The sequence below is a fragment of the Vicugna pacos genome, chromosome 5 (genome assembly GCF_048564905.1).
Source record: "Vicugna pacos chromosome 5, VicPac4, whole genome shotgun sequence".
Lineage (NCBI taxonomy): Eukaryota > Metazoa > Chordata > Mammalia > Artiodactyla > Camelidae > Vicugna > Vicugna pacos.
The window spans coordinates 4,281,428-4,305,703 of NC_132991.1; the positions used below are offsets into that span (position 1 = coordinate 4,281,428).

General features: G+C 62.0%; 1 protein-coding gene across 13 annotated transcripts in view; it reads left to right on the forward strand.

The window, feature by feature from the left end:
• Positions 1-20,916, forward strand: part of BIN1 (bridging integrator 1) — a 51,893-nt gene extending 30,977 nt beyond the window's left edge. For 2 of the 13 annotated variants that reach the window (XM_072960802.1, XM_072960803.1), the window contains exons 3-12: positions 343-397; positions 612-706; positions 1,173-1,268; positions 2,302-2,409; positions 6,812-6,897; positions 7,016-7,091; positions 8,418-8,500; positions 11,159-11,306; positions 12,548-12,676; positions 15,408-16,996. In XM_072960802.1, the coding sequence (XP_072816903.1) occupies positions 614-706; positions 1,173-1,268; positions 2,302-2,409; positions 6,812-6,897; positions 7,016-7,091; positions 8,418-8,500; positions 11,159-11,306; positions 12,548-12,676; positions 15,408-16,079 (1,491 nt within the window). In that variant the 5' untranslated portion in view covers positions 343-397; positions 612-613 and the 3' untranslated portion in view covers positions 16,080-16,996. Of the gene's footprint in view, positions 1-342; positions 398-611; positions 707-1,172; positions 1,269-2,301; positions 2,410-3,148; positions 3,242-6,811; positions 6,898-7,015; positions 7,092-8,417; positions 8,501-11,158; positions 11,307-12,547; positions 12,677-15,407; positions 16,997-17,030; positions 17,139-17,876; positions 17,967-18,181; positions 18,293-18,584; positions 18,687-20,268 lie in introns of those variants that run through there. The other 11 variants (XM_031678688.2, XM_031678690.2, XM_031678694.2 and 8 more) reach the window with 11 other exon arrangements.
• Positions 20,917-24,276: the final 3,360 nt, after the last annotated feature.

A 24,276-nucleotide genomic window follows, 5' to 3' on the forward strand; every position in this document is an offset into this window, starting at 1 on the left:
ATCTTGGACAGGGTGGAGGGATGCCTTCCTGCCTCCCCTCCGGGGCTGAGAATAGTGCCTGGAAGAGCAGGTGCTGACAAACTTGGGATGAGTGTCCCTTTGGGCAGAGGGGTCCCGAGATGCCCAGATCATGACGGGCACCCAGCATGTGTCGGTGGCCAGACAGGTGATAGCCGCTTTGCTCCAGCCTGGGGGCACTGGCCCGTCTGGTCTTCTGTAGGCTCCCCCTGATGCCTGGGTCAGGACAGCCATCCACTATCGATGGACGGGGGCCTGTGGGAAGAAGAGGGCAGCTCTGGCTGTGCCCCAGGCCCTCACCATGGTCTGTCTTTCTCTTTGCAGACTGAGGGCACCCGGCTGCAGAAGGATCTCCGGACTTACCTGACTTCAGTCAAAGGTAAGGGACAGACGTGGCCTGGGTCTCAAAGAGGGGCCTTTCCCTCTGGAGCTGACGGTGCGGAGCTGGGGAAGGGCAGCGGGCTCTGTGGTAGGGGCTCGGGCCGTCAGTGGAGACTCACCGACCTCCTGGGCCTTTGGGGATGGGGGCAAGGCTATCTCCCGACCAGGGGCCCCCGTGGCCCTGGCTGCAGCATGGCCCTCCTGCCCCACAGCCATGCACGAGGCCTCCAAGAAACTGAACGAGTGTCTGCAGGAGGTGTACGAGCCTGATTGGCCTGGCAGGGACGAGGCGAACAAGATCGCGGAGGTGAGTGCGGGGCTGGGGTTCAGCCCTTCCCCGAGGGCCCCCCGGCTTCAGCTGGCCAGCCTAGCTGGCCCACCCTCCGCGTCCTTCTGGTCCTCAGTCCTGTGTGCTCTTGGGCAAGTCCTCTCCCTTCTCCGAGGGTCATTTTCTCCTCTGATGGCTCTCACACTGAGATGGCTCTTCTGATGATGTCCTGAGGCCACCCCTCCCCTCTGTGTTGTGTCTCTGGCCTCAGAAAGCCTTCCCCTGGCCCCATCAGCCCTGGGCCTGTCTGATCCTCACGTCACCTTGTGAAAAGGCAGGCGTGGTTACCCCCATTTCACAGATGAGAAAACTGAGGTTCTGAGAAGCCACCACGCTGTGAAGTGATGGGGCCAGGGCTGACCCCCAGGTCCGCGGGAGGGGAGGGCTGGGTTGGGTGTGGCCCAGTTCCCCTGGTGGGACCCTCCCGTGCTCTTGCCTCCTTCAGAACAACGACCTGCTCTGGATGGATTACCACCAGAAGTTGGTGGACCAGGCACTGCTGACCATGGACACATACCTGGGTCAGTTTCCTGACATCAAGGTGAGACGCCTCTGTTGGTCCACCCTGCTCTGGCCCCGCAGCCTGTGTCGGGTAGCTGGAGAGGGAAAAAGGGGCTGGTGGGCAAGGGGCAGCCCAGGGCTGGCTCAAGCCCTGAGGTTACTGGCCTGGATGCTGGCCTGCACTCGCCTGGCACTTCACCTCTCCAGGGCAGCTCTCTCTGAGCCCCCAGACCTGGGCCTTTCTGGGCTGGAAGCTTTGGGGCCCATAAGAGAACTCACGGTGCATGGCCGTGGGTGGCCGTGTCACTGTGGAGTGACGTATTAGGGGCTGGAAGTCCTGGGCGTGAATGCCTGAAGGTGCCCCGTGCGGGGCTGTGTGTGCTGGGAGGGGAGTGTTTATGTAGCTGTGCACGTGGCCGCTTACCTGGGCGTGTCTGTGTGCTCACACGTGTTCAGAAAGCAGCCGGGGCAGGAAGCTTGCTGGGCCCAGTGGGTTAGCAGTTGTCAGTGTGCCAGGATCTCACCGAGGAGAGTGGGACCCCGGGGCTCCTGATGGGGAAGAGGAGCTGTCTGGAGCTCAGGGGTGACTGTAGTTCATGCTGGACCCAATCCCCAGGGGGTCATGTTCCATGCTGGCCCCCTCAGCCCCCTGTGCACATGCCTCAGGCTCCCAGAGGTGCCTGTAGGCAGTGTGGAAGGGAGGTTGGTGGTGGCCCAGGGGGAGGGAGGCCTGAGGCCCAGGAGGCCAGGGAAGAGGCCTGCCCCACAGTCCTGGCCGGTGGCAACTGACAAAAGTGGAGTCATTATTACAAGGTCCTCTGTCTTGGGAAGGACCACAGGAGGTGTGGACGGCCTTGAAGAGGGGGGCTTCTTGCCCCCAGAAATGTTCAAACAACAATGTCTCAAGCACACGTTAGATGGATTTGCCGAGCCTGGGGTCCGCTGCCCTGAGCCCTCTGGGCTCATGTAGGTCCAGGGCTCACGACCCAGTTTCCCTGGGCCCCGCCTGGGTCAGCATCATGGCAGGGGTGCCGGGCCCTGCTCAACCCCCTCTTCTTCCTTCTGTCCCCCAGTCACGCATTGCCAAGCGCGGGCGGAAGCTAGTGGACTACGACAGTGCCCGGCACCATTATGAGTCCCTACAGACCGCCAAAAAGAAGGATGAGGCCAAGATTGCCAAGGTAAGGCTGGGAAAGTGGGGTTTTGGTGGTGGGGAGGATCTTCAGGGAGTCACAGCAGGGGCCCAGAGCAGTGCCCCTGGTGGGCAGGAATCCTCACCCTCTTTACAGCTGGATTCACAGCCGCCAACTGGTCCCTGGTCCCTAGTCCCTGGTCTCGTGATGGCGCTGGGCCCAGGGCCAGTGAGTGAGCGGCCCTCGTGGGCCCACCCTATGGTGCCACCCTGTCCCCTGGCCCCCGCGCCTGCTCTGAGGCCACTTCTCAGAGCGAGAACAGGCCCGGCTTGGGTTACCCTGGCCCCGCCCCTCCTGGCCTGGCGAGCTTGGAGTGGAATTCCGTCCTGGGATCTGATCCCATGTGACCCCGGCTCAACTGAATAAGCAGGTGTGGGGGGCAGACATTCCCCTGACGTGATGTGGGGAGGGTCTAACCCACCGAAGGCAGGACCCTGCTTGCTGAGCCCCTCTGTCCCTGCTAACCAGTCTCACATTTTGCTTTGCAGTTGGAGTTCACCCTTCTCCACCCTGCTCTGCTTGGGGCTCCCCTTAACTCTCTCAGCCTCAGGGGGTCTTTACCTGTGCTGTGGGTGGTGGGGGGCTGGCCCTCTGGAGGGGTGGCCAGCTGTCTGTCCCTGCACTGGGGACGCTTGGACGTGGTGTTTAATATCTGTGTCTCTGTTTCTCTCTCCCCACCTCCCTCCCGTTTCTCTCCCCTTGGCCTTGACTCCCTCCCTATCCCCAGCCTGTCTCGCTGCTTGAGAAAGCCGCCCCCCAGTGGTGTCAAGGCAAACTGCAGGCTCACCTCGTAGCTCAAACTAACCTGCTCCGAAATCAGGTGACACTGGCTTCTAACCTTGCACGTGCTGGCGCCTTCTGGTCTGTTGTCCTGTCCTTGGTGCTGGGCGCCCGTCTGCCCAGTTGCCTGGGGAGGTGGGGGAGGGCTCGGCCTCTTTCCTGGCTTGGGAGGCAGGGCTGTTTTCAAGTGTCTCTGCTGGGAAACTCCCACCTCTGAGGAGATCTGAGGGCCAGCGGAGGAGGTGGATGGAGGCTGGGGGCTCTGGTTGGCCTGGGCTGGGCCCAGCTCTGTTGCGTGGTGCCCGGCTCTCCGGTAGTCCTGAGACTCTGACATCCTGGCCTCTAGGAACCCAGGAAAGTCTCGGAGCCTCTGACCTCCATGAGGGCTCCTGCGGGGAGGGGCGTGTTGTCTTTAGGGCTCCTGTCCTGACATGTGTTGTCCTTCAAGCCCCACAGGAACTGTGAGGTTATCCTGAATTCACTGAGGGCACAGACCTGCCCAGAGAGGCAGCACCTCCTGCCCCTGGAGGGCACACTGGGAAGGCTCCTCAGTCTGGCTAGGGTGCTGAGACCTGGGGCCTGGAGGACTGGCTCTTTGGGAGTTTCATGGAGGGCACACAGTCCACATCACGGTGGGCTTCCTGGAGGAGGCTCTTTGTTCAAAACTCCTGCGTGATATTACTATCCTGGCAAGACTTCACTCTTCTCAGCCCCCTGCCCTCAGAATGGGCCAGGTCCTGGGTGGGCACAGGGTGGCCAGGCACCACGATGTGGTGCCCTGGGAGAGGAGCCCTTGTGCTTTTCTCTCCAGTGAAACTGGCATGACTCCAGCACCCCTTCACGGTCCCGGGGTGGGAGCAGGCGGCAGAGGCCCCATCCAGGAGTTTGAGTTTCTCTCTGGGCAGCTGCCTCCTTTTTTCTGGGCCACCTTCTGATTTCATCCTCCAGCCACGTGTATTGAGTGCCTGGGGTGTGGTGAGCTCTGGGCTCAGTGTGGGCTTGTGGTCCAATCTCTTACCTGACCTGCTGCCTGAATAATTTTAGGCCAGAGTTGTGGGCTGACTTTGGAGGCACTGAGCAGTTGACAGCCTCACCCGTCCAGGGTCTGGGGAGCCCCCCTGAGGGGGTGGTCTTCGACAGACCCACGTCCTCCTCTGCCGTAGGAGGTGGAGGGGGGCCAAGGGGCTGGAATTGGCCTGTCCTGCTGGTTGAGTGCAGGACTTGTGTCTAGAGGGGGAATGGAGCCCTTGACCCACAGCCAGGGTTTCTGCATTATTTTCCCTGGAACAGGTTTGGCAGGAGGCCAGGTGAACATTTCTGTCCAGTAGGGGAAGCCTCCAGGAGACTGTGGGGCCTGGGGTGGGGCCTGTGACTTCTTTGGGGCTCCTGGGGATGGGTGTTGTTGAGGACCGTGCTGGGAGGGCCCCCCACCCTGCCCTGGGGGACCCACAGGGGAGGCCAAGGCACGGGATCTCATCTCTGGGTGTTGGACTGCAGATGTTTCGCCTTTCGGCCAAACTGACATTCCCATTTGGATCCAATTTTTATTTGAGCCTCTACTTCTGACCCGCCCTGCCTCACGCCTGGCTGGAGGCTGGGGAGCTGTCAGGCAGCTGACTGGCTGTGAGCTGGGGCACTTGGGGCCTTGGGGCCGCCCTGCTGGCTGACTTGACTCTGGGGAGACAGTACAACCTCCCGAGGCTGCTCCCCTGAGCTGACCAGCTCCAGGTGCCCCCCGAGCTAGTTCTGAGCTGCTGTCTTCTAAAACCCACCTGCAGGACCCTGGTGGCCCTCTGCGTGGTGGGCAGGCCGATTTCAGTGCTGATCTCCATGTCCGTCAGCCTGTGGCAGGGCCACTGGGGCTGCAAGGCCTCCCCAACCATAGACAGCTCTCTTCTACCCCCTCCAAGGGCTTCTGAAGAACAAAGATATGAGAAATGTGACTCAAAGGGGATAAAAGACATAGGTCTTGACTTCAGAAACTCTAGCACGGGACCTCCCCATGCTTCGCAGTGTTGCTGGTGTGTGGGAATGGGTGGGGCCCACAGCTGTGAGCTGCAGCGTCATCCTTGTGGACCAGCATCATGGGATGGTGGCTGGATCCCCATGGAGAGGTGGTGTCTGCGGGCACAGGAGTGGCGCTGTCACAGCAGCTCTGGAGGATAAGGGTCTTGGGTGGGAAGCACGAATGGCAATTTGAGACGCTCACAGCTGTCCGTGTGGCAGTCATATTTCCTGTGGGGTCTATAAACCATTGTCTGTAGCCCTCCATCAGGCTCTGGGTCTCAGAGGAGGGAGGCAAGGATGGCCTGGCCCACGGCCGGGAGGGCACACCAGATCTGATCCATTCCAGGGGGGCCTCAGGGCACACATGCTTGTAGATGGCTCTTTTATTTCCTAGTCTCCCTTTAATTTTTAAATGAGATTTTAAAAAGTCAGGCAGGGCTCACATGCTCACTCCAGCAAGTTCCAGCAACCTGAAGGTCACTGTAGTCAGGAGCCCTGGTGGCTTCTCTCCTCCAGGTCCAGCCCAAGTCAGTGCAGCTCAGCACGGGCACAGCAGGGACAGGAAGCAGGGGACTTGGGCTGACACGGTGCCTGGAGCCGGGTGGGACCGCTGGGTGGGCCTGGGGGAGCCGTGTGCCCTGTGGCTACTTGGCGTGCTGGCCGGTTGGCCTGGGGACAGGAGGCCTGGGCGGGGCCTGCCACATTCCTGGGCCTGACTCAGACCCTGAGTCACTGTTTCCAGCAGCGCCCTCCAGGATGAGCTTGCAGAGCCCTTTCTGGGGCCGGGGTCTGTGACTCAGCCCTGCTCTCCCCTGATCCCTCCCCCAAACTCCCAAGTTTCTTGGACTCTGTGGTGGGGCCTCAGTGCCCCCCGCCCCGTGGATGTGAGCAGGCCTGGAGGGTGCAGGGCCTGCCCTGGGGAAGGTATGAGGTCTTGGGAGTGGGCGGGGCGCCCAGCCCAGCAGCCCAGCTCCCTCCTCCTCTGCCCGCTTCCCTGTCTTTCCCCTGATGTACCTGAGCTTCGCCCCTGGCCTCAGTCTGGAGGGGACAGGTCACAGGAGAGAGAGGGGAGGGGATGGGAAGGACTCTCCCAGGGAGGTGAAGCCTGGCTGGTGGTTGAGGCTGAGTGGGGCCCGGCCTTGAGGACGGGAAGAGGAATACTCTAGAGAGCTGGGCGCAGGCTGACATGTAGCCTGGGAGGGGTTCTGTGTGGGTGGGCAGGGGCCCCACCTGGCTGGGCCTGGGGTGTCTGCCCCCTCCCGGTGCCCCAGCCCCCTGGGTCCCTTGACTCTGGCGGTTTTTTTTTGTGCCCTCAACGTCCCGCATCTCCTTCCTGGCCCACCCAGACTGGATGGGAGGTTCTCCCTTTGCCTCGACTGCCCTGCACGCTCCTTCCTGGAGCGGCCCCCATGGGCCTGGCTGCAGGGGGCCGGGGGCTGCGTGCGGAGGTCGGCCTGGGTGTCCATGTCTAGTTCAGCCTCCGTCTTGCCTGGAGCTCTGGTTCCCCGTGCATTGGGGGAGCAGGTCTTGGGGGTGAGCTGGGCCTCGCCAGGGCTGGCGGGACAGAGGCCCAGCAGAGAGAGTGACCAGTCTCGCCCCTTAGGCCGAGGAGGAGCTCATCAAAGCCCAGAAGGTGTTTGAGGAGATGAACGTGGATCTGCAGGAGGAGCTGCCGTCCCTGTGGAACAGGTGAGGGACGGAGGTGGCGGGCTGTGCCCGGCCTCCCATCTGTCCACTCTGCTCTGTGCCCTCCTGGACTGCCCGCCCTGACCTGCCAGTTCACTTGGTCCTCCCCTCCCTCCTGCAGCCGTGTAGGTTTTTACGTCAACACGTTTCAGAGCATCGCGGGCCTGGAGGAGAACTTCCACAAGGAGATGAGTAAGGTAGGGCCTAGTGACCCCCATGGGCCTCAGAGCCTCGGGGAAGTGGTCCACCTGCCAAGGGCCAGGGGCAGAGGCATGGGCCCAGTTTCCCGTCCCCTGCTGGGGTCAGATACACACTGGTGACCACAGTGTCCCCTCTGGGCCTTGGGGAGGAGCTGCCCAGCCCCTGCCCTAAAAGAAAAGAGTGTCAGGGCCAGTGGGAGCTGCTGGGGAGGCTGTGAGCTGGACCCCCTCCCTGCTTCCAGCTCTGTTCTCCCGCCGGGACAGAGCCAGCCCCTCTCCAACTGTGAACGCGTTGGTTCTCAGTCTGCCTTGGCCCAGGGAGCTCAGTGTCAGTAAATGGTGGCACTTTCACGATTCGTAGGCAGATAATAAATTACTAGAATTTTCTCAGTTTAAAAAATTTTCCTCATGTTTCTTAAGACATTGAATCCGGTCTGCTTTATCTACAGAATCTGGTGTAAGAAGGGGTCCGATAGCTTAAATTCCTGTGCTGTGTTATTTTCATCTTGATCTGGCTGGCAGTTAAATTGCAAAGCTGCGTTAGAGAAACACAGTGTAGGCAGCGGGCTCCCTCCCTGGGCCGTGGGGGGTCTGACCGTTGGGCCCAGAAGGGCCCAGAAGAATGAAGCGATCGTGGTGGGTTCCAGGCCCCGGGCAGGGGGCCGAAGGCCAGCCTGCGTCTCTGCTGAGTGACCACCCACCAGCCCGCGTCTGGGTTCCTGCCTGGGAGGCCTTCCCTCCCCTTATGCTTCCTTCTTCTCTGCCAAGATTTGAGATAACATGAAGATTTTTAAAAAACGGAGAGAAGTGTTTGGGAAAGAAATTGTTTAAGTAAAGTGGGAGAAAAATTCAGCTGAGGGCTGCCTGGTGGTTAAAATGAAGGGAACTACCACCAGTGAAGAACCCCCCGGTGCATGGGGTGTGCTTTCGCTGAAGTCTCTGGCAGTTGTAATGTGGCCTGAAAGCATCTTGGCAGATGGCTTTAACGATGAGGATAAACAGTTATTGTGCAAAAACAATGGGAAAAAAATGAAAAGCAGGGCAAGTGCTAAGTGGCGTTTTCAAGAAATCCCTTTAAGTAGGAGGAAGAGAAAGATGGCTCCCAGAGTAGTAGCTGTTGGCAATGCGGCTCACGTCCTCCTCCCTTTTTCTCCTCCGTCTTTCTGGGGCCGGTGTGCTGGTCCCCAGCTCCCACTGATGGAGCTGGAGGAGCTTGGCGAGGGGCCTGTGGAGGGAGAGAGGCGGGGTGTTATCAGGGAGAGCGGGGCTGTCCGGTGGCCCCCCTCCCCGTCCCTGCTCACCTGCTGGCTGTCCTTTCTGCAGCTCAACCAGAGCCTCAGCGACGTGCTGCTCAGCCTGGAGAAACAGCACGGGAGCAACACCTTCACGATCAAGGCCCAGCCCAGGTGTGTGCCGCCCCCGGGAGGGCGGCGGGCAGGTGTGGTCTGGGGCGAGGCTCTTCCCTGGGGTCCCCCCTTTCAGGCCAGGGCACCCCTCCTCCTCCAGTGTGTCCCTTCGGGCAAGGAGAACTCCTGAGGGGCTGTCTGCAGATGACCCTGCCCAGGCCTGGCCTTCCCGTCTGTGGAGCAGCAGTCAGGGTGCCTGGCAGCTTTGGAGGGGGCTGGGGTCTGAATGATCCAGCATTTGGAAAGTGAGTGGGCCTCGTGGAGCCGGGGTGTGACCTCGCCTCTCCCCTCGCTGGCTTCCTGGAAGCCCAAGGCCCTGGCCCGCGGCGTCCCTCCTCCTGCCCGGCCTCCCTCAGTGAGAGCTTGAGGGAGGGGCGGAAGCCACAGCAGGTCTGGGACCCCTTCCTCTCTGGCTGTGCAGTACACGCAGTTGTGGCACAGGCTAGGGAGCACCAGTGCACCCACTTTTCTTGTCTACAAAGAGGGTGATTGCGTCTGCTTCTGGGGTAACTGGAGTGTTCCCTAGGACGAAGAAGCCAGCCAATAGTCGATCAGCGTTGTTGCCCCTCTTCCCCTGGAAAACACAGCATGTGTGCCTGCGAGTGGGGCCACGGGGTGCCCTGGGGGCAGTCAATGTCCAGAGGTGCTCCCCAGGTCACAGCCTCCCTCATTGCACCTGCCTGGCCTGGAGGTCCCGGTGGAGCGTCTGGGTCGGACGAGGAGTTGGGAGCGCGGCCAGGCCGGCCGTGCGGGCAGCTGGGACCAGGCTGCTCCAGGACAGGGCTGGTCTGGGCGGAGAGGAAGGACATGGGGCTTGTGAGCCTTCTTTACACCAGAGGGGCCCGTTTGGCAGCCAGGTCACCTTCTCTCCCAAGGCCCCACCCCGGGCCACCCACCCCGTTCCTTCCTGCACGCTGGGCCCCTGGAGCATCTGTGTGGCTAGACCCCAGGCAGGGCAGGTGGCCAGCACTGTCCGCAGGCTCAGCTTCAGGGCTGCGCTGTCTTCTGCTCATTCTGTGCGTGCCCCCTCAGGGCACCTGGCAAGATGCAGAGGCTGGTGGGGGCCCTGGGATGGGACAGGGCCCCGAGCACAGGGCCTGGCCCCTCTTACAGCCTCCTGGAGTTAGGGGGGCTTTGCCCCTTAGCGCTCCTCTGAGCAGAGGGGCTGCCGATGAGGGAAGGGAACCCCCACCCGGCAAGAGTTTTCCCCCGATGAAGGCCCCCTCGTCCCGTCCGTCCCCACAGAAAGAAAACAAAACTGTTCTCCCGGCTGCGCAGAAAGAAGAACAGGTACAGGCAGTGAGTGCCGCGTGGTGGGGCCGCATGCGCCTGGCCCCGCCGAGGGCGCCACTAACCCCTAACCTGCCTTCCTGTGTGCGGAGCGCCCACCGGGCCCTGTGCCGAGTGTGTGTGGAGGGGCAGCGGGGCATCAGTGGGAATCAGGGCAGACAGCCTGGGCATGTCCCTCTCGGGCTGCGGCCCGCCTGGGAGTGAGATGGGCCAGAGTGCGGCCAGAGGGAGCTGGGGGCTCAGGGAAGGGGCTGCGGGCACAGCGGTTTGCGGGGAGTCTACGTGCACGTGTGTGCTGGATGTGTGTGCGCTCTCGAGGGTGGCAGCCGTTCCCACAAAACACCTTCAGTAAAGAGAAGGAACCAGCGGTGTCCCTCACTCACACGTGCGTCCCGCCAGTCACCCAGACCTTTTTCCTGCAGGTGGCGGTCGCTAGACCTGCTCTGCCCAACACGGTGGTCGTAGCCCCTGTGACCGAGGAGCTGAATTTTTCATTCTGTTGAATTTAAACATCAGTTTGAACAGCTGATCTCAGTCAGCACTGGTGCAGAGACTCTTTATGCAAGTTCAAACACAGATGTTTATTTCCTGTCCCCTGGGCGCCCAAGTGGCGGGCTGTGCACACCACGTGTCCTTGTCGGCCTTGAGACATGGTGGGGACCTGGCCCTCCTATCCCCACCCCTCTGCTCTGAAGGCTCCGCTCTTTTGTTACCCAGTGGCTTTGCCCGTGGCCTCCCCTCCGACTGGTTTTCCAGGGGAGCCAGTGGGAGCAAGGGCTCGGAGACAGTGATGGCATGGTGTGGCTGGGGAATCTGTGTGCTGGGTGAGGGTGAGGGTAGCAGGGAGGCCAACTGGCAGGCCTGTGGGGTCAGGCTGGGTTGTGCAGGGGCTGCTGTGTGGTGTGTGGGGTGACACTCACTTTGCCTCTAGGATGTTTGGCTTTCTTGTGCTGTGGGGCCTGGGCCCCCTGATGGAGGCTGGTGGGTGGCTGGTGAGGCCCTGGTGGCGGCTCCTGGACCTGCTCGGCACCCTGGGATTGCAGACCTCAGCTCAGACTCGCCTGTGATGTCACTGCCTCTAGGGCAGGACCTGCTGTGAATATGCGCGTGTCCCCACGTGCTGGGGCCACGTCCCCTCCTTCCGCCCTGTCTCCTGCACACCTACGTGTGGTTTCACACGTGGACACGCGGGGACACACTGTGCACATGGACGTGCTGTTTTCACAGCATGTCTGCGGACACACTCGAGCCCCCTAGTTTCCCAGCATCTCTGTGGACACACGCTCACCCTCCTGTGCACACACGTTTCCACACACGGGTCCCCAGGTAACCCCTCCATCAGGCTCCCTCTCTGTCTCGCCTCCACAGTGACAACGCCCCTGCGAAAGGGAACAAGAGCCCCTCACCGCCACCCGACGGCTCCCCTGCCGCCACCCCGGAGATCAGAGTCAACCATGAGCCCGAGCCAGCCGGCGTGGCCACGCCCGGGGCTGCCCTCCCCAAGTCCCCGTCTCAGGTAGGCACGTGTCTTGGTGGCCTGTCCTGTCCTACCCCTTCCTCCCTCCTGTGCTGCCGTCAGCCCCGCTTCCCAGTCCTCTGTCCCTGCCCCGGGCCTGGGCAGCTTTGGATCCAGAGCCGTGGCCCCTTCTTTCCTCTTCGCCAGCCTCTGGGCTGCTTGACTTTCTCGTCTTCCTTTGCTCCTGAGATGCAGGCTCCGGGCCCCCCACCCTGAGAGCAGCCAGAACTCCGGAGGCGACTGCTTCTCTCTCTTCCTCGACTTCTTTCTTGCAGGGGCCCTTGTAGGACCCTGAAAGGGACGGCAGGAAGGAGGGCTCAGCGAGGGGATGGGGAGAAGCCTGGCCCCCACCCCCATCCCCACGGGGTTTCTCCAGGTGTCTTAGTGTCCCTGGGAGCTGGAATGGGAAAAAGGAGGCAGGGGTCCACTGTGCAGCCCGGCCTGAGCCCAGCTAGGCTTTCCCTGGCCGTTCGGCCCCCAGCCGCAGCTCCCTTGGCTGTCGGCCCCATCCCGTTGCCAGCTGATTCGGAGAGCGGTGCTGAGAGCCCGCACTTGTCGGGCACTTACTCTGACGTGCTCTTGGCCTGAAGGTGCCAGCGCTCTCGATAATTTCATTCGTTGTCCTCACCGCCCCCTGCGAGGCAGAGGCTGTTATCACCCCAACTTGACAAATAAGGAAACCCAGGCGTGGAGTGGGGTGTGACTTGCCCGAGGTCCCCCACGTGGGTGTGTGACCATCTTCCCGGCCCTCCATGCAGGCCTCCGTGGTGCTGGGGGAGGCTGGGCTGCGGCTCCTCAGGGAGGTGTGCTGGGGGCCCTGGCTGGGCAGGAGCGGAGCGGGTGGGAGGGGCGGGAGGCTGGGCGCTGGCCCTTCCTCAGCTCCCGTTTCTCTCTCCAGCCTCCCCCTGGTCAGTGGGAGCCCAGACCACGCAATGGCGGCCTTGGCCTCTGGGGCAGGCCCTCCTTTCCCTCTCTGTCCTGTTCTGTTCTCTCCTGTTCCTTCTCACTCCCTTGTCTTCCTCCCTGCTCCTCTCTCTGCAGTGTTCTGACCTCCGGCCTCGTACCCCATCCTGGGTGGTCTTGGTGTCTGTGTCTTGGGGAGCAGTGCCTCTTCCTCAGTTGCCAGAGGGCCGGGGCTGGGGCGTGACTAACCGTGGCTTTGTCTCTGTTTGTCTGTCTCCCCCACCCCCGTGCTCCGCTGTGCCTCCCCTGCGGCCCCCCAACCCGCTGCTGACCCACAGCTCCGGAAAGGCCCACCAGTCCCTCCGCCTCCCAAACACACCCCGTCCAAGGAGGTCAAGCAGGAGCAGATCCTCAGCCTGTTTGACGACACGTTTGTCCCTGAGATCAGCGTGACCACCCCCTCCCAGGTCAGCCGCGGCCACCGCGGCCCAGCTCTCTGCCCCTCTGTCGCGCTCTCGGGGTGTGCATGGCCTCGCCTCCATCCCACCCCTGCAGAGGTTGGCCCTGAGCCTCCCTCTCTCATCCATCCATCCCTCTATTCATCCATCCATCCCTCATCTCTGAGCATGTGCCCCAGATGCAGGGACCCGGTGAACCGTCCTAGTAGAGACGGTCAGCACAGCAATGGCCTCTCGATTCCACTGGTGCTTTGGCCAGAGGGGGTGGGGAGCATGAACGACCTGGGCCGATCAGGGAAGGCTTCTTGGAGCAGGTGACGTTTGCCGTAGTGCTTTAGCCAGAGGCAGCAGCTTGTGAGCAAGGAGGGGTGAGAGCCAGGCTCAGGACCTCCGGGGAGTACAGTGTGTCCGGAGAGCACAGGAGGTGACAGACACACAGCTGGGAAAGCCCAGCAAGGCACTGAGACGGTGGCTCCCAGGGCTGCTGACAGCCACTTGGAGGTGGGGCGGTGTCTGGGCCACAGAGCAGGGCTGCTACTGTACATGCCCGCAGGAGGCGTCTGATGCCCATTCAAGGTGGTCAAGGGGAGGGCGGAGCAGGCAGGTCACTGTGGGAGCAGAGCCGTGGGCTGCATGTGGTTGGATCAGCTCACAGAGGCTGTGGTGCCCAGGCCACTACAAGCCTGGCTTCCAGGCCCCACGGTCAGGGCCCTGTCCATGCCAGGCCTCCCCTTTTGTGCAGGCTAACTCGTCCCAGGCTGTGGCGGGCCCGAGTTGCAGCCTAGGTGTCTCTGGGCTCTGCCTCCAATGGGCTCCTTGGCACAAGCTCAGAGGCCTGGAGGGGAGGGGAAGGGACAGAGGGTTGACTGTGGAGGGGGAGGCAGTTGGGGGCAGAGGACAGTGCCCTCTGCTAAGATGGGCTTAGGGGTGAGCGGGCTTCAAGCCTCCATGGGGGGACTTCAGGTTAGAACTAGGAACTTTCAGTACAGGGCAGTGGGGGAAGAAGGGTGATGCTGGGGTGCTCCCGGCGCTGTGGGGAAACCACGACCTCCAGGGCAGCTGGCGGCTGGGATGCTCCAGGCCCTGAACCTGCCTCTGCCTCAGGGTGCACAGGAGGGACACGGGGTGACACCAGGGCTAGGAGACGCTGCGCAGGGGCTGGAGCCAGCGGCTGACCCACCTGGCCTTGTTTGGTTGTCGGTCCCCTCTGGGAGGGGTAGGTCCCCATTTGACAGGTGAGGAACCTGTGGGCCTCACCTGCAGCCAGGCCTCCGGGTCAAGTGGCCCTCCCTGGGCTCCCGCATGCCTCCCTGCGCCCCTGCGTCCACTCCTGGGGTCCGGTCTCTGCCCGGCGGGGCTGGGGAGCGCACGCTGTGGGCGCTGTTGCCCGGGGCTGGGTGGGCTCATCCGTCCACGACATGCTGTCAGGGCTGCTCTGCTGGGCTGTGGTGAGTAGCCTGCGTCCCCGCCCCGAGGACGGTTCTGGTCCAGCACGGTGGGAGGCTGGCCTGCTGGGAGGTGGGCAGGGGGGATGTGACCCTGTCCCATTGGAGCACGAGGAGGCGGCTGCCTGGGCTTGGCTGACTTCTGAGAGGGGACGGGTGTTAGGGCCACATGGGAGAGAGCAGTGCTGCGTGCGGCTCGGGGGAGGGCGCCCAGAGGCCACGCGCCACCGTGTCCTTAGAGACGGCAGTGACCCCCCTCCCTGTCTCACTGAACAGGGCTAGACCTAGAGGAGAGTCAGTCGCTGGGGGTGAACTTGGGCAGGGGGCGAGTCTACTTGGCCTGGGCTCTGAGCTCGGTGCCTTGGCCCAGCGAGGATGCCGGGGCCTCTGAGCTGGGGGTCAGTGGGCACTGAGAGTTCTCAGGACCGCGGGTCTTGGGTCTCCCTGACAAGTCGCAGCTCAGCTGGGAAGGCTCCTCTGGGGAGTCCCTGCCCCCGCTCCCAGGTCTCGGGTCCTTCTAGGTGGAGGGCCTTGGGGCTCTCTCAGACCTGGGCACAGCCCTGCCTGAGCCCCGGGGGAACCCCTCACAGGAGATGGGTTGAGCCAGCCCTCCTCCTAGGAAGGCAGCATGTCCTCTGGTGCCGGTGCTACGCGGCTTGTCCTCAAGGGCGGCTCTGGGAAAGACTCAGCTTCCTGTAGGGCTGGCTTCTCACAGTGTGGACAGGCCCCCCACGCCCTGCCGGCCGCCGCGCCTCCCTGGGCTGCACTCTGCCCAGCTGAATGGGATCCTTGGGGGTGGCTGGGGGAGGACCCCTTGCGTGAACATGGTGCTCAGGTGTTGGGGAGCTCACGTTTAAGATTGTGTGCTGGCTCAGCCCTGAGCTGGCTGGGGGCAGGTGTCACCACAGGGTGACCTGTCTATCTGGGGCAGCAAGGGGAGGCCTATGCCTGTCTGGAGGCCCTCTGGACCAGGAGAATGAGTGTGGTCATGTCCAGCCCAGGCTGTGGCCGGGCTGCTGCTGGAGGGAGGCCGAGGTCGGGGGCGCTCGTGTGCACAGGTGGAGAAGAGAGAGCTGGGGGCTTGGCATTGGTCAAGCGAGAGGCTGCCTGGACCCACGTATGAGGCAGGCCCCAAGTATGTCCTTGTGTGGGTGGAGCTCGTGCCAGGGTGTGTGACGTGGGCCGGGCCCTCGTGCTCAGTGGGTGTGTCTGGGGGCGCGGGCCCGCTGTGCGCGCCCTCGGGAGTGCTCCCGGCCTGTTGCTAACTGCCTTCCTCTTCTGCTGCTGCTGCCAAGTTTGAGGCCCCGGGGCCTTTCTCGGAGCAGGCCAGTCTGCTGGACCTGGACTTTGACCCCCTCCCGCCTGTGGCGAGCCCTGTGAAGGCGCCCACGCCCTCTGGTCAGGTTGGTCTGAGCCCACCACTGCCCACGGGCCCGCCTGCCTCTGGGCACCGGGGCCAGGGTTCATGTCCGCCCACCGGCCGTGTGGGCCTAAAGGGGGTCTGGTGTCTTTGGAGGTCCTGGTGTCACCAGGTTCTCTTCTCACTCTCTGTCCTCTCCCGGAGCCCGGGCCCACAGCTCTTGTCACCTCCTCTGGTCCTGCCCACGGGGAAGGGGAGAGGGCAGACACAGGTCAGCCAGAGGACCCTCAGGAGGAGGTCAGCCGAACACTCACCTGGCAGCTTTCAGTCTGTCTCAGGATTCTGTCCCGTCCTGGTGGCAGCCCCGGGTGTGTGCACTGCCTGCCATGGGGTCTCAGCCCCCTGGAAGGTGTCCGGGACTTGGCCCTCTGGAGACCACAGAGCCCAGCTCTGCTCTGCCCTGTCCCTGCTGGGCTCTAGGACCTGGGGCAGTGTGGGATGGGGCCCCTGGGGCTGCTTGCCTGTCCCCGTCTCTAACCTCTGTGCTAACTCTGCCCTTCTCCCTTCTGCTGCGCTCAGTCAATTCCGTGGGACCTCTGGGAGGTAAGCTGTGTTTGCTCTGTGCTCACCCCTCACAGCTGCCCCACTGTGTGTCCCGGGCCCACCCGGCTGGGTCCCGCACTAGCCAGACCACTGTGCGCGCACGGCTGTGCCCACGCACACAGGGAGCTGGCCCGGGCGCCCGCGTCTCCAGCTGCTCCGTTGCTTCCCCCGGGAGACCCTGTGCCTGCAGCCAGGCCCCATGGGGCAGGGGCTCGTTTTAACATGAGAAGAGTCCTCCGTGTTATGGCCCAGGGTCAGGGCTTGTTATGGCCCTAGATGGTGACCAGCTGATCCCTCAGGCTGGATAGGGTGTCCCCCTGCCAGGCCGAGGCCTGTGGGCAGGCAGCCTCGGGGTGGAGGGTCCGTGTCCTTGAGCAGCTTTCTAGGGGTGGAGACCCCACCAGGCAGTGGCCTCTGGGAGCTGCTGGGACATAAGGGAGGGCGGCATGGTTCTAGAAGCAGAGAGGCAGAGCAAGGCCAGGTGCCTGCCAGAGGACTGTCATTGTCACCTGGAGGCTCAAGGAGGATGGAGGACTTGCCCTGTAACTGGTGACACAGCCCCTGCAGGAACAGGAGGGGCTGGCGTGATAGGGCCAGCAGTCCAGGCCGCGGGGCTCTCAGCTCCAGGAGGTGTCACTGGGGCCAGGCAGGCAGATCTGTTTTCATGAGCAGATTTTGGCTGGTGCTGAACTGCTGGGCTGCACGCGACAGGTGTGCACCTCCTGTCCCCTTGGCAGTGGTAGAAGCGAGGAGGTGGGGGTATGTGTCCCTCCAGGGGGTCTTCATCTGTCCTCTTTGGGGCTCTGGCCAGACTGCCGGCCGCAGGCCCCCAGATGCTCCCCTCTGCCAACCTGGGCCGCTCACAACTGTCTTCTCCTGTCTCGTGCCCCCACCCAACACCCCCCCCCCGGCCCCCACCCCTCTTGCCCTGTTCTCCCTGGTGGCCCATCCCTAGCCCACAGAGAGTCCAGCTGGCAGCCTGCCTTCCAGGGAGCCCAGCGCTGCCGAGGGCACCTTTGCTGTGGCCTGGCCCAGCCAGACGGCCGAGCCGGGGCCTGCCCAAGTAAGTGCCCCCACCAGCCCCTCACCTGCCCCTGTCTCTGGGGGTGTAGCATGGAGGAGAAGCCCCGAGGAGGGGGCACAGGATGGACAGGAGCACCGTGGGACTGAGGGTGAGGCGAGGGCCCTGAGCCTGGAGGCCCCGGGGGGCGGCTCAGGTCAGGTCAGCCCCTCGCCCACTCGCCAGCCCCACCCCGGCCTCCCAGCTCTGGCCTCCCACGTGGGCAGGAGGAGCAGTTAGAGCACCTCCTGCTTATGGTGGGTACTTCCCAGAATTCTCTTTCAATCTTCGGCCTCACCTAGACTCTTCCTCCTTTTCCAGATGAGGAAGTAGGGGCCAGGAGGGCGGAGTGACTGCTCCCAGACCTTGGGAGTGGCTGAGTTCCAGTGCTGGCCCGGGGCAGCCCACCTTTGCCTTGCCTGGGCCCTCCCCACAGGAGCAGCCTGTGAGGGGCCGGCCAGCCAGGCGGGTGGCGGGGAGCTGAGGCTTGGTCAGGGTCTAGGCTCAGAGGGCAGGGGCTGCAAGGGGGATGCAGGGGTGGCAGCCAGGCCCTGAGCTGGGTTCTCAGCAGCACATCCCCTGCTGCCAGCACTTCTCCAGCTGCTCCCTGTGCCAGGGTCTTTGGAGGGGCTCCCCGTGCTGAGCAGAGGCCCTGGACAGCTCTGGGCACCTCTCCTCGTCCTGGGTCCTGGCCCCAGTGCCCTGGCCCATGTTGACCCCCCACCGGCATTTGTGTTGCAGCCAGCAGAGGCCTCGGAGGTGGCGGGGGGGACCCGCCCTGCGGCTGGAGCCCAGGAGCCCGGGGAGACGGCAGCCAGTGAAGCAGCCTCCGTAAGACGGCAGGACTCGGCCCTGTCTTTCCCTCCCGCCGCCCGCGGCTCCCCGCCCCGTGTCCTGCTCTGTGCTGGTCCAGGTCACGGTTCCTGTCGAGGAACCTGGAGGCAGGCTGGTCTGGCCTCAGGCACAGACACCCCCGTCTCTGCCCGCGCGGCCCCCGCTCTCCAGGACCCCTTCCCGCCCTCGCTGACCCATTGTCCCACCCACAGAGCTCGCTCCCGGCAGTGGTGGTGGAGACCTTCTCAGGCACTGTGAACGGCGCCGTGGAGGGCGGCAGTGGGGCCGGGCGCTTGGACCTGCCCCCAGGGTTCATGTTCAAGGTGAGCTGGGGCTTGCTGACCCCCAGCCTCTGACCACCTCCATCACCAGATGGGGGCCCCCTCTATAGATGAGGACCCTGGCCTGAGGCTAGGTGGTCGGCCCACAGAGTCCACCCCGTCCACCCCTGCTGCCCAGTGGGCAAGGCGATGTCTGAGCCCCACTCTGGGTCTGCTGCTCTCACCTGCTCCTGGGCCACCGCGTTGCCACGTCGGGCCTGGTGCCCTGGGCGGGGCTGCATGTGGATTCGAGGGCGCAGAGGGAGGGGTGCTGAGCTCTTCCCACCCTCTGCAGGTGCAGGCCCAGCATGACTACACAGCCACCGACACGGACGAGCTGCAGCTCAAGGCTGGGGACGTGGTGCTGGTGATCCCCTTTCAGAACCCAGAGGAGCAGGTGAGGCCGGGCCTGGGGCCGGGTGGCGCGGCCAGCAGCGGCGCTCCACCCCTCCCCTCCATCCATGACCCCCCGGTCATCTCCCCCTCCTGCCTCTCTCCCTCCCTTCCCTTTGCCTGGCTCTGGCTCCCACTTTGCCATCCCCTCTGGGTCTCTGCCGCCCCCCTCAGGCTCTGCCTGCCTCTCTAAACTTTCTGTACCCCCTTCTCCCTTCCCTGCCCCCCAGGGCCCTCCTCCCAGGACATGAACCCAGGCTCATTGCTCCCTGAGCCCCCACCCTGCAGCCTCCCCCTCCTGTTGGGCTCCTGTTGGCCCCACGTGGGTCCCGCATGCCGCCCCAAGGCCAGCCCTGCTCAGTCCACAAGGACCATGGGCTCCGGGACCCCTAAGCCCCTAGCCCTGTCCCCAGCTGGTCCTCCAGACCCTCCTCCTGCTGGGGCCTCTCCTTGTTAGTGGGTGTCCTCAGAGTGGACTCCGCTGAGCCTGGGGCCAGTGCAGAGCCGGGACAGGACTGCTCCCTCAGTCTGGACTGCTTCATTCCGGTCACGGAGGCCCCTCAGCAGGAGCTCTTCTTTGTGGGGTGCAGCTGGTGTAGTGGGGGTGCCCACGCAATATGCAGGTGGCAGCCGCAGGGCCCAGGGGCCTGCTGGGACTCTGATCTGTCTAATCGTCTACAGGTTCCCGTGACGTAATTGTCAGAGTGGCTGAGGGTGGGAGGAGGGCTGGGTTTGGGACCAGGCCAGCCTGGGTGCGGCGTCCTGGGTACTTACTGAGGCCACAGTGGGTGGGAGGTTTGTATGACTAGGGCTTCCTGGGCCTGGTCCTGAATCCGCCGATTCTCCCAAAGCCCCACTGATCACCCCAGTGGACCAGCCTCAGGCTGGGTGGGGTTTTCAGCAGAATCCTGGCCCCCAGCACGCAGTGGGAGTCACCTGGAGTGGGTAGAAGCCGCTCAGATAGGACACAATGGGGTCTGGGACTAGGCAGGTGCAGAATGGAGTAAAGACCCAGGTGGGTCCCAGCTGCCCAGGCGGTGATGGCCGCAGCTCCAGACCGGGTGTATGGTCACTGCAGGCCCAGGGGTCAGGGTAGGGGCCAGGGAGGGCATCGGGGCCTGGGGAGATGACCCCTGTGCGGGGTCGGTATTAAAGCAAAAGGCCCATTTGACTCGGAGGGCTTGGTGGGTCACTCCAGAAACTTTCACGTGGCCAGTGCCCCGCAGAGCTTTCTGTCATTGTTTGCGGAAGGCCGGAAGGACAGCTGCTGTCCTCAGTGATGCGTCCTCTGTGGGCACCAGACATGGGGAGCTCCTTGCCAGGGCAATGGAGGGGTTGTTTTAATATGTTCAGACCAGGGCCGCAGTCAGGCCACGTTCTACAGTGAGGAGGACTTACCAAACGACACAGAGTTATTAAATCCACCTGCTGAAGGGTGGGATGGCTCCCCGGTGGGCTGGTTTGGTCTCAGGTGAACAACAGGAGTGCTGCCTGGAGGAGGCGTCCTTTAAGGGGGGTGGGACAGAACACTGCCGATGGGCGGGAGCACCCCTCTCCCTCCCCATCCCCGTCCCGTGCTCCCGCAGGATGAAGGCTGGCTCATGGGTGTGAAGGAGAGCGACTGGAACCAGCACCGGGAGCTGGAGAAATGCCGGGGCGTCTTCCCTGAGAACTTCACCGAGCGCGTGCAGTGAGGCCCGCGGGGGCGCGTGCAGAGCAACACCTTTTCCGGAAAAATGTGTGTTTCTTTTTTTTTGTTTGTTTTTGTTTTTCTTCCCCCTCGTTTTTGTTTTTAAACGTTTGAAAAGCAAAGGGAAATGGAGGGGGAGACCTGAGCCGAGAGGTTCTTCTCCCAAAGACGAAGTGGTTTTTCCAAAGAGCCTGGTTCTGGCGAGCCTGGCAGCATCACCAGTGTTCCATAAGCTGCTGTGTTCCCTAGTTGAGTTCCTGGCCGCCTCCCTGCCCGTGCCCGTGGGTGTTGCCGTCGCCGCAAAAGTGCCCGGCCACCGGCGGGGCCTGGGGGCCACCGCGCTTGCCTGAGCTTGGGCCGCGCCCCGGGCCGGGGTCCTCTGTTCCTGGCAGCTGCTGAGGGTGGGGTCCTGTCTCCCCAGAGACCAGCCTGGCCTGGCCCCACCCCGCAGACCGTCTGTGTGCTGTTTGAAAAATAAATCTTAGTGTTCACAACAACATGAAACAAACAAACAAAAATACCCAATGAAAGCTCTCAGGAAACATGTGTGTGTGTTTTTCTCTCTCCACGTCTGTCTGCTCTGCGGTGGAGCCAGATGATCTGTGCTTTTGTCCAGACAGTCCCCTGCAGGCCCTCTGCCCTGGGCGGGTGCTGGGGGCACGAGGCTCCAGTCTCGGCCTCCCTGGCCGGTGAGTGACCGCCGCTGCCTTCTGAGTTTTCCTGGGCCCAGACCCAACCCGGCTTAGGCCCCCGCCTCTGACATTTTCACGGGCGGCTGCTTGGGAGACCCAGCCCTGTGCCCCGCCATCCGCTGGGTGCGCCTCAGTGACATTATTAGAATACGGTGAGAACTCGGGGCGGGGGCAGTCCCAGGGCTGCCTCTCGCTGATGAGGAACTTGAGGCCCAGGGAGTTTTGGTGGCTTGCTGGTGAGTGGTGGGACAGGAGCAGGGGCTGGACCTGGGCTGCTGGCCTGGGGGGGCAGCTCCCCCTACTCCCCGTCGGCCTCCCTCTCCAGCGTGAAGGCCCCCCTCCCCCCACCCTCCGCCACACAGCCTGGTCTTCAGTGCTGTCTGCGTGGCAGGTGGCCTGGGTCCTTCCCATGTGGGGCCAGCCCGGACTTCCAGGTGGAAGGAGTCCATCTCTGCATAAGTCTGACCTACAGTAAAAGTCTGCGAAGGGGATGAAGGTCAGATTCTCAGGTTTATTTGAGAAGAAAACCCCCAAGCTTTGCTTCGGGGGCAGGATTGTCACTGCGGCGGCCTTGTCCTGTGGCTGAGTGCTGGCTCTGCCAACCAAAATTTCTGAGCAAAGAACAGGACAGTCCTTCCTCCCTCCCTTCCTTAGTTCCATGTTGACAGGTTAATTCTCTTGCCCAAGGCCACATAGCTCATGGCTGGTGGAGCCCAGCTTGAAGCCCAGACCCGGCCAGCTCCACTGAACTTCCAAACGTGGAGTGTGGGTGCCCTGGGGTCCCTAGGGTTGTGGGGTGGAGCCATGGGGCCAACAGGAGAGTCTTTAGTTCTATTTTGTTAAGGAAACTTAAAGACGTGATTCAGGAGAAAGCATTTGCATTAGATTTCTTACAATATGAGATTCAAAGATGGACCAGCTGGTGGTTGTGAACTTCAGCCCCTGACCCTGAAGGGGGTCCTGCCGCCTGCAGCGGGGGTAATTTGGCAGGAAAAGCCCTGCTCTGTATGCCAGGGGTGGGACTTGCCAGGAGCTCCTTGTGGGAGTTGGGAGGAACTGGCCCTACAGAGACAGCTCCCAGCAGGAGGACCCAGGAGCATTACCCCCCACCACGTAGATGAGCAGCTGGCTCGAGTGTCTGGAGTTGCCCTGAGTGTCTGGGAGCTGGGGCACTACCAGGTCTGTGTCTGTCCAAGAGAATTCAGAACCTGGCAGCTCACACCTCGTTAGTGCTCATGGTGCCCCCTCCATACCCAAGGCCACAGCTGTCCCAGCTCATCCCAAGGAACCTCCCCCAAGTCTCCCCTCCCTCCTGCCAGCTCTCAAGGTCTTCCACGGTGACTCGGACACTGTCCAGCCTGCTGGCTGGCCTCCCGCTCTTCCACCTTGGTTGGATTTTGGGACCACACTGGCCTGACTCCTCTTGGTTCCACTGGCCTGGAGACACTCATCTCTGCCTCTAGGAATTTAAGTATTCACACCTGTCACCTCAGCCACCCCAAAAACCATGCTCTGTGCAGGGACATCGTGATCAAACATTGGATTCATTGGCTTGGCAAGCTTGGTTGGGCATCTTCAATGTCTGAGGTGACCAGGGCTGGGGCCTCTGGGTTGACCCCAAACTTACAAAGCCTAGAAATGGAGGTGGGGCTGGGCTAGGGGTTGGTGGGGAGTAGACACCTGAAAAAAAATTGGATATTCCAGAGGGAACACTAATTCAAAAAGCTACATGCACCCTAGTGTTAATAGCAGCACTATTTACAGTAGCCAACACATGTAAGCAACCTAAATATCAACAGATGACTGGATAAAGATGTGATGTATATATACAATGGAATACTACTCAGCCATAAAAAGGAAAGAAATGCCATTTGTAGCATTTGTGTCTGTCCAAGAGAATTCAGAACCTGGATGGATGGACCTAGGGATGATCATACTAAGTGAAGTCAGACAGAGAAAGACAAATATTATATAATAATCACCTGTATGTGGAATCTAAAAAAAGGACACAAATGAACTTATTTACAGAACCTAGAAAACAAACTTATGGTTACCAGTGGGGAAAGGAGCAGAGGAGGGTTGAATTAGAAGTCTGGGATTAGCAGACATGCAGTACTATATCCAAAATAAACAACAAGGTCCTACTGCAGAGCACAGGGAACTATATTCAATATCTTGTAATAGCTTATAATGACAAAGAATATATATGCATAACTGATTGCTTTGCTGTGCACTGGAAACTAACACAAATTGTAAATCAACTATACATCAATTAAAACAATTATTTGGGTACAGCTTCTAAGAAGAGCGATGATCCTAGTTTTTCAAGCCAGAGAATGTGCACTCCATGGTGGCTTCCACAAAGGGCCATGAATGAGAACAGGGTATGCGGCTGGATGGAGGGGTGTGTGTGTGTGTGAGTGTGTGACACTTGGGAGACCCTGGTTTTAGTCACGCCGTCCAATCTATCAGGGCTGATCTCAAGGTCAGTGTCTGTTCCTCCGTGCTCCAGGAGTAATGTTCACCTGACAGCCCCCACCCCTCCCCCCAGGTCCCAGAGCCCGTCCCACCACTGGCGACAGGGCAGACTGTGACATCCCGAGTCTCCCGGAGACTTGTGTGGCTGGGAGTGCAGCTGCATCTGCCTAGATCCAGTGTCCGGGGCATCCACCCCGTTCATTCATCCACTCACCCACGCGCTCATGTTCCTCACACAGGCCCCGAGATTACGGAGATGAGTCCCATGTGGCTCCTGCCCCGATGTGCTCACAGTTTGGGGAAAAGCAGACAGGAACACTTAGGACCAGAGCAGGTGCTGTCCCGGTGGTGAGTCCAAAGCTCTGGAGGTAAGCAGCGGCTGCCACCCGGCTTTACATGGGAGGGGGCGTCTCCGCCCAGCCTTTAGAGGCGCTGGAGGCCCATGTCAGGCAGAGTCTGCAGGTGGGAGAGTCAGAGAGTCTGGGGGAGAGGTCATGGGCTTGGAGAAGCCTGCGGGGAGCTCAGGGGACAGGCTGAGGCTGAGGGGCAGGGGGGTGGAGACTGGCCAGGGAAGATATGAGGGCACCTGGAGAGCTTGTGTCTGAGGAGGGAGAGGGGCCGGGGGGACCCCTGACCGCCAGCATCAGGAAGAGGGAAGAAGACAAGAAGCTGTCTGTGACCAGTAAGGCTGGACTGGATCCAGAGGACAGCCCTGCCTGGTCTTCTCTTGGTTC